The sequence below is a fragment of the Dipodomys spectabilis genome, unplaced genomic scaffold, assembly GCF_019054845.1.
Source record: "Dipodomys spectabilis isolate Male_0828 unplaced genomic scaffold, ASM1905484v1 ptg000030l, whole genome shotgun sequence".
In the NCBI taxonomy this organism is placed as follows: Eukaryota; Metazoa; Chordata; class Mammalia; order Rodentia; family Heteromyidae; genus Dipodomys; species Dipodomys spectabilis.
Genome location: NW_024870707.1, coordinates 12,585,606 through 12,597,923, shown reverse-complemented (window position 1 = coordinate 12,597,923; position 12,318 = coordinate 12,585,606). Strand labels below are relative to the sequence as shown.

At 47.3% G+C, this 12,318-nt stretch overlaps 1 protein-coding gene across 5 annotated transcripts in view; it reads left to right on the top strand.

Annotated features, from left to right (window-relative positions):
• Kmt5b (lysine methyltransferase 5B) overlaps nt 1-12,054 on the top strand; it is a 62,847-nt gene extending 50,793 nt beyond the window's left edge. For all 5 annotated transcript variants that reach the window (XM_042675839.1, XM_042675842.1, XM_042675838.1 and 2 more), the window contains 2 exons: nt 2,936-3,132; nt 9,455-12,054. In XM_042675839.1, the coding sequence (XP_042531773.1) occupies nt 2,936-3,132; nt 9,455-10,932 (1,675 nt within the window). In that variant the 3' untranslated portion in view covers nt 10,933-12,054. The remainder of the gene's footprint in view (nt 1-2,935; nt 3,133-9,454) is intronic.
• Nucleotides 12,055-12,318: the final 264 nt, after the last annotated feature.

The window sequence follows — 12,318 nt, the reverse complement described above, 5'->3', positions numbered from 1 at the left end:
AACTGTTTTGAAGCTTATATAATAGTATCTCTAATGTTAAACCAAGAAAGAACTATTAAGGAAGACTTAACAGATAAATTGTGATCAAATTTGCTACTGGCCTAGAAATGGATAAATAGATAAGAAAATATAGTCTTGCAATAGAGGCAAAAATGCATGGTATCTTAATATGTATGAGGAGATAATGGTTTCTTTAATGATTGATGTTAATTCATTTTGGGGAGGGGGCACTAGACCTGCAAATCACATATGCAAAATAAATTCCTGTTAGATTAGAGGTCTTAAATTTATGGAAGCAGAGGATGGGAATATGGTTTAGTGGTAGAGTGCTTGCCTAGTATGCAGGAAGCCCTGGGTTTGATTTCTCAGTACCACATACACGGAAAAAGCTGGAAGTGCCTCAGTGGCTCAAGTGGTAGAGTGCTAGCCTTGAGCAAAAGAAGCTCATGGACAGCGCCCAGGCCCTGAGATCAAGCCCTAGAAAAAAGAAAAAGAAAAATGGAAGCAAATCTAGAGAATCATGGAGAGCCTAGGCAAAAAGTTCATGAGACTCTGACCTCAATAGTTAGACGTGGTTGCAGGCACCTGTCATGCCCGCTACAAGGGAGGTCAGAAGGATCTTGGCCCTAGGCCTTAGGCAAAAAGTTTGTGAGACTTCCATCTCACAGAAAAATCTGGACATGATGGCATGTGCTTGTCATCCCAGCTATAATGAGAAATATAAGTAAGAGACTCTCAATCCAGGCCAGCCCACGCAAAAATGAGAGCAGCGTGAGCTGGAGGTATGGCTCAAACGGCAGAGTGCCTGGCTAGCCAAGTACAGAGTCTTGAATTCAAACGTCAGTATCAAAAAACAACAACAAAAAAACACCTAACATTTAAGTAATGTAAAATTAATAGGAAAAGCAATTTAAATGTATGTCTCAGCTTGAATGATAAAGATATTCTAGAAAATGTAGGACCAGAAATGGTGAGCACAGACCTGCGTGAGTGGCCAAGGTAAAAAAGATGTTTTACTGGAAAAAAATGAGTGTACACATCCAGTAACAGAAATTTCCCACAAACTCAATAAAAAGCTAAATTCAGAGAGAAGAAATGGGAAAGAAAAGGAGATGCTTCACAGAAGCAGGCTGTAAACAAGGAAGTTAAGATCAGATTCCTTCCTTCCCACTTACCAAGTTGGAACAGTGAAGCTGTACAGTTGACTGCCTGTGCAGGTGTGGAGAACAGATGGCGGGCACTAGTCAGTGCAGAAAGCTGTGAAGTAGTTATTAGGGAAGTAGTTATTAAAGCTGAACACAAGGGATGGGAAGGTGGCTCAGTGGTAGAGCGCTTGCCTTGCATGCAGGAGGCCCTGGGTTCGATTCCTCAGCACAACATAAGCAGAAAAGGCTAGAAGTGGCACCGTGGCTCAAGTGGTAGAGCGCTAGCCTTGAGCTGGAGAGCCTGAGGGACAGCGCCCAGGCCCAGAGTTCAGGCCCCATGACCAACACACACACACACACACACACACACACACACACACACACACTAAATAAAATGAAATAAAACAAAAACTGAGCACAAGCCTGGTGCAAGTGGCTCTCACCTGTAATCCTAGCTACTGAGGAGGCTGAGCTCTAAGGATCATGGTTCAAAGCCAGCCCAGGCAGGAAAGTCCGTGAGACTCATCTCCAATAAACCACTCACACAAAACCAGAAGTGGTGCTGTGATTCAAGTGGTAGAGCACTCATTTGAGCTGAAGAGCTCAGGAACAGCGCCCAGGCCAAGAGTTCAAGCCCCAGGACCGACCAAAAAAAACACAACACAAAAAACTGAGCACATCCTCTCCCCTAACAGTCCCGTCCTACAGAAGTAAAAGCACTGGGTAGCCAGGTAGTAAGGACATGGTTTCCAGAGCGAGTTAACAGCTGTGTTTGTGGTGGCAATATAGAAAACTAAAGCCACATGGTTCAGTCCCCCCAATAAGGAGGGTGCAAGTGCACTGTGGGGTGTTCATACTGTGGAGATCAGTAGTTTCCAGTGCATATTCAGTAATACGATAAGCAGACTAAATGCTGAATAAAATGGTAGATTTTCTTTGCCTGAAAAGAAGAAAAGGCAATGTAAATGAGGAATTAGATACTTCTGTTACATATAAAGATCCAATGTTGTTACTCATAGGCAAATCAACAGTTCAGTGGCAATAGACCTATAACAAGTTGTTTCTTTTTTTTTAGGGGGGGAGGTCAGGTCGTGAGGCCTGTACTCTGGGCCTGGGTGCTGTCCCTCAGCTCTTCAGCTCAAGGCTAGCGCTCTACCACTTGAGCCACAGCACCACTTCCGGCTTTTTTCTTTTTGCTTATGTGGTGCTGAGGAATCAAACCCAGGGCCTCAGGCATGCAAGGCAAGCGCTCTACCACTGAGCCACCTTCCCAGCCCAACAAGTTGTTTCTTATTGAAGCATTTTTTCTCTTTAAATAGTTGTAAATAGGAGTTACCATTCAACAAATCAGTTTATAAGTACAATGCATCTTGATCCATGTCACCTTTTGATGGTTCTCCTTATCCCGCCCATTGTCTTTTTATGTGATTGAATCCAGAACCTACACACACTAGGCAAGTACTCTGCTATTTGAACCATGCCGTCAGCCCTTTTGTTTGTGCTTTGTTTTTGAGATAGAGTCTCCCTTACTTTTCCTGGGCTTTCCTAGAACTCAAATCATCCTGCTTCCACCTTCTAAGTAGCTGTGATTGCAGACATTTGTCACCTTGCCTGGCTTTTAAGTATTTATTTTACTAGGAACAGTGGGTTTCTTTTGAGACTCCTAGACCTGCCCACTTTCCAGCCTTAGTAGGTCCACATGCCTTTACCTAGGGTGGCCAAATCCCCCAGCAAAGCTGCTTTTTGGTAAGAGTACTCATCTGTTTAACCTGTGCTATGTTTTCTTTCAGACGGGGAACTGGTGCTTTTAAATCCCGAGTAGGACTGCCTGCGCCTGCGCCTGTTATCAATAGCAAATATGGACTCAGAGAGACAGATAAACGCTTAAATAGGCTTAAAAAGTTAGGTGACAGCAGCAAAAACTCAGACAGTCAGTCTGTCAGCTCTAACACTGACGCAGACACCACTCAGGGAAACAACCATGCAAGTAAGTAAGGGAATTCTGATAAGATATCTTCTTTAAAAGCTTGGTTTTTGTTTTTGTTTTTGTTTTTCCCACACAATTTGCTTCCTAAAGCATGCTGCTATAGATTTGAACTTCTAAACGAGAATCACCTAGGACCCACAAGCTTCAGAAGCCTTCAAGGCTCTAGCCTGGTTTGTGTACATACTGCAGTTCCTGTCTCCTCCCAGGTCCAGCGCCCTCATCATGTGTTCCTGTAGCATCGTATGTTAGGCCTGCAAGGAGATGAGGACTGGGTAGGGTTATCAGGCCCCTGCATGGCCAGGGTCCAGCCAGTATCTTAGGAATAGATGACAGACAGGGCAGTGTGTAGCTTCTGGCTGCCAGGCTCCCACCTGTTACTCCTCAAACCACCAGTTACTATGTCAGAATTGCTAGAGCAGCGTCCGGATGTGGCCGCCTTTTGGAATGTGTTGTTAACCGCTAGAGAAAGTAGCAAGAGAGCTGAAAAGGAGAAAGAAGCAAACTTTGAGATACCAGTTACGTGAAGGGCAAGATCTAATGGAGAAAGGAATGGAAAAGAATGAAGAATGAACAATAAAGAAAAAAGAAGAGACGAAAACCTAACAGAGCAAAAGCCAGCTGTGAAGTCCTGAGGCCTCTGCGGCTCTGGCCGCCTGGGTAACACTAGTGCGTCTAGGCGCTCTGCTGCCCGGACTCTGTGAATTGTCTCTGGCAGACAGTTGTAAGAAAGGTCTGGGCTGATGTCCCCACAGTGGCCCTCTGCAGGCAGTGTGTCTAGTGAGACTTTCAAGCGCTAAACAGCCTCTGAGGTGCTGGTTCACACGGGCCCTTCTCCCGGCCTTCTGATGCCTCCCTACCAACATCCCTGAAGAAAGGGAGAGGTGGACATCTCTGCAGATTCCTCAGAGTGCTCACTGCTGGAGTCAGGCTAGATAAGATGTAGTGCACAAGCAGGAGTCCAGGCTGTAGTCCATCATTCACTGGTGATTGTTGATTCTAACAATAAATGCAGTGCAATGAACATTTGCTTTCTGAGTCTGGTTCCTTGGTGAAACTGGAGACTTTTGAAGCCCATTTTATAAATGCGTACATGAAAACACAGGTACTCGCTGCTCTCTGTCCACGGAGAGTCACCAGCCTTGGCTCACATATAGCACTTTATCACTAATGTAGAGATCTTGAATTTAGTATACCACCGAGTGGAAACATGCCGACATGTTGCCTGCACTGATACATAATCATCTAGGGAAAATTCACGCTTGAGCCAAAACGTTGTTTTAAAAAGCCTGCTAGGTCTTGGGAAAATACAAGGTATATGAGATTCAGGCCCAGCCCTTAGGGAACTTAGAGCCCCAAGGCAAGTTCACAACTCACTAACCTTACAAAGTTTTCTCAAGCTTAGAAGTGCTGAATAGCCCCCTGGGAACTGTAGCCTGGGGTTGAGAGTAGAATGCAGCGCTTTGCAGTGACCGCGTCTATTGGGGCGCTTTCTGCAGCATGGTTGTGTGGAGTCACGTTGGTTGGTTGTACAGATGTGGAGGTTCAGGGCTCTCAAGGAGCTGAGGCTTCAGACTCAGACCACTCTGAGTTAAATCATGGTCCCATAAGGTTTCTTTTGCGAGAAGAGTGTTTTTGGTTTGGTTTTGGTTTGAAACGGTCTTGCTATGTAGCCCGGACTGGCCTTGACCTCTTGATCCTCCTGTCTCAGCCTCAAGTGCTGGGATTGCATGTTTTCACCTTCACACGTAGCTTCCTGTTTATATTCTTTTAGGCTGTCTTTCATTTTGGTGTTTATGTCTTAACTCTTCAAAAAGAAAAGCAGAAGTACCAGAGAGAGCTCTTCTGGAGAGTGGACATGCCTTGTATGTGTATGTGAGATGGGTTGCTTGTCTTTATCCTGTCCTTCATTTGGGATGTAGCTGCCGATGGAAAAAGTATGTATAGAGAAACATTTCCGCCTAGGTGGGAAAAAGATGACTTCTTCCTTCCCCTGGTCCTTAGCTCGAAGGCATCTTGAGAGCACCGTCTTTACTTTCTACCTGAGCATCCACTAGTGCAGACCTGAAATCCACTTCGACGGTGAAGTCTGTCAGTGCCATTGTAGGAGGAAGAATCGTAGGTCTTCTGGCCTCTGCTTGCTGGCAGGGCTGTCCTTGCAGAAAGTGCTGTATACAGGATCAACCCCTGAGGGTGTGGGAGGTCACTGTCCATTTCATCCCTCAACTGAGGACCAGCAGGAATGGCCAGGAGCCCTTTGGCCTAGATGTGGAGGCCGGCTGTCCCTCTCATCGGTACTGCCACCCAGCTGATCTGAACTCTGCCAGTCTGTCAGTCATGTCAGGTCAGACTGCACGTGCCCAGAAAACTGGAGGCAGGTCTTTAACTGTAGAGTGCTTCTGGGGGTTTTCTGTGTTCTCAAGCCGTGGAGATGCTGCAGCGTGTGTGGCCCTTGTGTGCTCTTGCTCTGTGCTGGTGGCCCAGGCGCTCTGGGAGCTCTGCTGCCGTTTGCAGCTCTTGGTGCAACACTGACTTACAATTTTGATGGCATCTTGAAATGACCATGGTAGCCAACAGTGGGTCCTTTACCTTTGAGTTGGGACCATGTCAGGCAGCATAACTGCACAACTGAAATAAGGATCAGAGCCGGTGCAGTGTCTTATGCCTATAATCCTAGCTATTTGAGGATGTGTTCAAGGCCAGTAACCAAGCAAAAAGTGAGCAAGACTCCATCTTAGCCAATAGCTAGGTGCAGTGGTGCATGCCTGTCATCTTAGAATATTGCAGAGCATAAATTGTATCACAGAGGCCGGGTGCCGGTGGTTCATGCCTGTAATCCTAGCTACTCAAGAGGCTACTCACGATCTAAGGATCGTGCTTCAAAGCTAGCCCAGGCAGGAAAAGTCCATGAAACTCTTATCACCAGCTAGCCACAAGAAAACCAGAAATGGTGCTGTGGCTCAAGTGGTAGAGCGCTCGCCTTGAGCTGAAGAGCTGAGGGACAGCACCCAGGCCTAGAGTTCAAGCCCTATGACTGACCAAAAAAAAAAAAAAAGATCACAGAGGATCCAGGCTTGGTAAAAAGCAAAGCAAGACCCTACTCAAGAGTAATCAGAGCAGCTGGGCACTGGTGGCTCAGACCTGTAATCCTAGCTACTCAAGAGGCTGAGATCTGAGAATCTTGGGAAGCTATCTCCAGTTAACCACCAAAAAGGCAGAAATGGAACTGTATAGAAGTATAAAAGTCAAGTATAAAAGTCTAGTGGGAGCATTAAGTCCTAAGTTCAAGTACCAGTACCAGTGCATAATAATAACCAAAGCAAAATCTTTTGGCAACATGGCTTATTTGTAGAGTATCTGCCTAGCAAGGACAAAGCCAAGTTTAGGATTTAGAGCCACAGACCGTGGTTCAAATCCTACTGGCCACTCGTCAGGTCTTAGGCACTCACGGTTTCCATGTAGTGTGGTGGCACTCACTCCCAGGTCATCCTAACATGCCCATTTTGTGCATATAGCGTCTAGCTGTGCAGCTGCAAAGCTTCCTCTGCCCAGAGTCACTGTCCAGATACATGCCCTTGGGATCAGCAGTGCGGAAGCCTGGGCTGCCACCGGCACATCCTGCATCCTCGCTGCTGCGATCTTGGGTCTCCCCTGCTCTTTTAAACATGATTGACTTTGTCACTATGGCCGTCTTCCTCCTTGATCCTCCTGTTACTCTCATTCCCAGCCCTACCTCCAGTGAATGCTCTGGTGACCGGTTTTGTACAGTGATGGCCTCCTGGCTCCCTGGCATACTCTGGCCACTTATCTATCTTTGCCCTTCCCTTTGATGACCATATTTTGACCTAGACTTTTGATGAGATAATGCTTTATCCTTTGATGATAACACAAACACAGGTGTGAAGTCTCTGTTAAAGTGTGTGCGTATCATCAAGTACCATCCAGCCAGGGCTTTGTTTAGAATACAGTAGAGGCTCAGGAAGGGTGACTGCACAGGAAGAGCTGAGACCAAAGGTTAACTTACTCGCTTAAACTCTTGGGGCACCCAGTTATTGAGAACATTATGCCCCAAAGTCGCTTGAGGTGCTAGGCAAATCATTCTGGCTACATAGAGGAGAATGGACTGTCCAGGAAGCAGCAGACTGGAGGCAGAATCAGACGGGTTCCAGGCACGAGGCGAGGTAGACTCCACCGCAAGAGGGGTGAAAGGTGGTTGAGGCTCTCAGGATAGAAGGAATCAGGGGGGTCTCCTGTCTGTGCAGTGAGCAGGTGTGCTGTGGTGTGGACGAGGCAGACAATGAAATGAGCATTGGCAGGGCTGATGCCCTCGGTGCAGGGGATCTGTAATTCAAGGAGAGTTGACAAGAGGAAGCAGAGGAGTGAAGGAGGTGGCGATGGGCAAGTAGGTGCTGTCACCTGGCAGCCTTAGCCTTTGCAGGGGCGGCAGCACAGAGGCCTGAGGGATAGCCGGGAAGAAGGAAACCTGGGATCGCGTGTGCTTTGGCAGCTGGGCAAAAGGGGCTTCTCAGGAAGAAAATGGTTAACCATTCTCAGAGTCCCCCTCAAGTGAACAGGTGGGCGGGCAATGTGCTCCCCGGAGCTGGTGACAAGGAAGTGTCCGGCTGGAGGCCAGGGGATGTGTACATGTGTGTGGTGCACGATTGATGGCCGGCACACAGGGCCAGCAATGGAGAAGAGCGTGGAGGGTCAGGTGCCACTAAGTGGGGCTGTACAGCAGTCCTGGAGAGAGGAACCGAAGTATCTCCTATCCAAGCAAGTGGCAGCCAACTAACTGTTTGGAAACCACCAGAAGACACTGTAGTGTGTGTAAATGGGCAGCATGTACTCAGTCCACCTTGTAGACAGGCCTGGGAGAGCAGTCTGTGCTACAAAGAGTTCCCTAAATACCTTTGGCAAGCAGTTGTGTTTAATTAAGAAGCCATTTGTCCTCGAGCTCAGTGCTGTCCAGGCTTCACTGCTATCATTCTAGAAATAAGCTGTTTCCGTAGCAGCAGCCCACACAGATAAGTGCTCTTCGTTGGCTCAGTGCATTGCATTGTGTTGTGTTGCTAGGAATTCTGGTTTGTGTAGCCTGCAGCCCACGTCGTCCAGCCTTTTGCCTACAGAGCCTTCAGGTTGGGAGGGTTTGACCTTGTGGAAGGCTTGTCCTGTAACCTTGCTCCTTCCTTAATTCCAGCAAGAACTGAGGAAAACTGTTGCTTTGCCATGTGGAAGGAATGAATTGTCCAGACATGTAGAAAAGACCCCGGCCCTCTGTGTGTGGCTCACTGTGTCCATGAGTCCACTCTCCAGCTTCTGCTGAGGGCACACGCTGCTTGGTTGTCAGCCCCCGAGCTGGCTAGCTTTCATAAAGGAGGTTCTGATCAGGAAGAGTGTTTGTGTGTTTTTTTAATGGGGAATGAGGGAACTCTCATTGAAAACTTGACTAATGGAAAGCCCTATTTATATAAATGGTAAAATAGGACATAAGAGTAGAGAACAACAACAAAAAGATGGCACGTGAATTTGGGTCCTGTGGGGAGCCCTTGGAAAGCCCCTGGCCGCCTGCCTTGGGTCTTGCAGCGTTCATCCAATCCCCATCTTGGGACAACATGGCAGATCCTTGGCTGTCTATAGTTCAGTCACTGGGGGTCCCAGTACCCCTTTTGAGTTGTCAGTTCACCCACTCTCGCCAGTCCTCAGTGGAAGCGAGCAAATGGCTCCTAATACGGTAGTTCTTTTTTGCTGAGTGTCTGTTAGAATGGCAGTCTATGGGTTTTAGCAAGGGTCTGTTTTACTTGTTAGACACCATTGTGACCAAATTTGCCCTCAAGCCCAGCAGTAATAGGCTTCTCTTCTGTGTCACTGGCCAAGTTATGCGGCTGCTTTGGGTAAGCCAGTGACTGATTCTAGAAGAAGGTTTGAAATGATCATTTATAAGAAGAATTGGCAGCAGCTTGAACCACACAGTAAGTTCAAGGCCGGCTTGAGTCTCATAGTAAACCCCACCTCAAAAAAGGAGTTCGTGAGAGAAAGACAAAATGGCACTGTGTAGTTCTTCCCAAATCTTTTATGTGCGAAAATACCAAATCAGGATTAACACTTGGTGTAAACCAAGTCCTGACAGGCGAGGGAGAAACCTGGAGCAAAGTCTCAGTGGCATTTGAGCCACAAACAAGTGGCTCTCCATGGGTTGCAGGAACAGGCAGGGCATCCACATGAGCGGTCCGCGTTGGGAAGTCTGGTTTGGGGCCTGGTTTTGTTAAACACTGCCTTACCCAGCTGATTTTCATCTTGTTTTTTGTTTTGTTTTATCACCTCACAGCTGCTAACCGAAAACCTTCAGTTGGCCTAAAAAAGAACAGCAAGAACCGAACGCTGAGCAGGCAATCCCTGTCGAGACTCCCGCCTGCTTCCAGCTCTACCTCACCTAAGCTCACTCACATGAACAATCCCAGGGTACCAAAGACACCGAGGAAGCCGGCAAAGGCTTTACTCTCTAAGATCAAACTGAGAAATCACTGCAAGCGGCTGGAGCCTAAGAATTCTTCAAGGAAACTCGAAATGGGGAACTTAGTACTTAAAGAACCTAAAGTAGTCCTGTACAAAAATCTGCCCATTAAGAAAGATAAGGAGGCGGAGGGACAGGCCCAGGCTGCAGCCGGGAGCGGGTGCTTGACCAGACACGCGGCCCGAGAACACAGGCAGAACCCTGGGCGAGGTGCTCACGCGCAGGACGGCGATTCGCCCTGTGCCTACATAACCAGGCGCTCAGCGAGGACGAGGATGAGCCTGGAGGGCGCCTCTGACATCAAGCTGGAACCAAATACATTGGACGACTACAAAAGCGGCGAGTCGGAACCTTGTCCCAGCGGTGGCCAGCCGGCCATCCCTGAGGTGCAGGAAGCGCTGGTTTGTGAGACAGCCCAGAAAGCAGAGGCAAAGTGCCCCAAGGGCACCCCTGGCCTGTCCAAAAAGAAGTCGCGGCAAGCCAAACTTGTGAAACAGTTTGCAAAGCTAGAGACGTCCCCTGCGGTGCGTGACTCCCCAGGGAGAGACAGCATGCTGCCCGCTTTGCTGGGGCCCCGCCCTGACCAGGGCGAGCCCAGCGGCGCGGCCGGGCCACCCGCCAGCCACGCGGACTGCGCCCCTTCACCTGTGGTGGCTTGTCCCATCGTCACGTCAGATGGCTTCAAAGCAAAAGACAGCTTTAGAACTGCGAAAAGCAAAAAGAAGAGGCGAATCACCAGGTACGACGCACAGCTAATCCTGGAGAATAACTCCGGGATCCCCAAACTGACTCTCCGGAGGCGCCACGACAGCAGCAGCAAGACCAACGACCAAGAGGGCGACGGCGTGAGCGCCTCTAAAATAAGCATCAAGCTGAGCAAAGACCACGAGAAGGATAATAACCTCTACGTAGCAAAGCTTAACAATGGATTTAACTCAGGATCAGGCAATAGCTCCACAAAATTGAAAATCCAGCTAAAACGGGACGAGGAAGGCAGGGGGTCCTATGCGGAGGGCCTTCACGAAAACGGGGTGTGCTGCAGTGACCCTCTTTCCCTCCTGGAGTCTGAGATGGAAGTGGATGACTACAGCCAGTATGAGGAGGAGAGTAGCGATGACCCCTCGTCCTCCGAGGGCGAGGAGGGCGAGGACGGCTACGAGGACGACTTCGAGGACGACTTCATTCCCCTTCCCCCAGCCAAGCGCTTGCGGCTCATCGTTGGCAAAGACTCCATAGACATTGACATCTCTTCCAGGAGAAGAGAGGATCAGTCTTTAAGGCTGAACGCGTGAGCTCTTGGCCTGGGGTAACTATGTCAGAGAAACTGCGTAGCCTCGTGTGGGCAGCTCCTCGGCGACCCTTTTCGCGCAGCACTTCCTCGTGTTCACCTAGCAGCGTAATACTGGAGAAAAGTGCACAGTGGACCGACTCCCGATTTGTGCACATTTTTACCGTACTTTTTGAATAGCCTTCTTACGTGCAATTCTGAGTTCTGCGATAAATAAAGCCCTGGTGTAAAATAAAGGTTCCGGCAAAATTGTGCAGTGGTAGCAGCATTCCACACAGGACCTTGAAACAATAATGTGGCGACACAATTTGTTTGTTTTTTAACTTCAAGAGCAGCAGCTGGCTCTTTAATAGATGACTAAACAATAATTTAAAACGAATCATAGTAGCAGCATATTAAGGTTTTCGAGTATATGCTGATATCACCAGCAATGATCTTTGGCTTTTTGGTTTATTTGCTAGATGTCTCCCCCTTGGAGTTCTGTCGGTTTCTCACTGTTTGCTGGCCCAGGTGTGCTGTGCGTGGCCTTGTTACCTTAGCAGACAAACCACGGGGTGGGAGTCCGATTGCCAAACGGGCCAGCTCCCCCTTCGTGCTTTGTGCGTCCGAGGTTAGCAGCGCAGGGTGAGTTTCCAAACTGCGTATTTATTGCTTGTCATGTAAATTAAAGACCTTGTATTTAACACTTTTCCATCCTTTTAGATAAACTTGTTCTTTGCAAGAATGATTGGTGCTTATTTTCCAAAACTTTGCTGCGAGCAGATGTGATGACAAGCAGCAGCATTGATCTAATGAACGACAGCTGTCTTGATCGGCCCCTCCAGTCTTCTGTTGCACTTGTAAAATGCTACAAGGAATATTAGAAATCTATTCACTTTAACTTATAATAGTTTATGAAATAAAAACATGAGTCACAGCTTTTGTTCTGTGGTAACCTATAAAAAAATGTTTGTCTTTGGAATTCACTGTAAAGAGTTGAAAACAATGTATATGTTGTAAATATTTGTGTGTTGTGAGAAATTTTTGTCATAAGAAATTAAAAGAACTTACCAGGAAAGTTTTTAAGTTTAGAAATATTCATGCCAATAAAATAGGAAATTATAAATAGATAGTTTTAAGCACTGCATCAGTGGGAGTTCTTGCTTCTGTTTATTATGAAAATACCAGAATGATTATTATTATCACAAAAAGAGGAGTCAGATTTGATTTGTTTGTTTTTTTTTTTTTGAAGCACTTTGAGAATTAATTTTTAAGTAACTTAATGAGCAAATGTTTTGAGTACTACTCTGTTCAATACCAAGCTGGTTTGCTTCTCTGGGTTATCTCACAAATCAGAGAATCGGCGTATGTTTGTAGCAGGTGTCTGACACCAGTATGTCTCTTTCTTTAT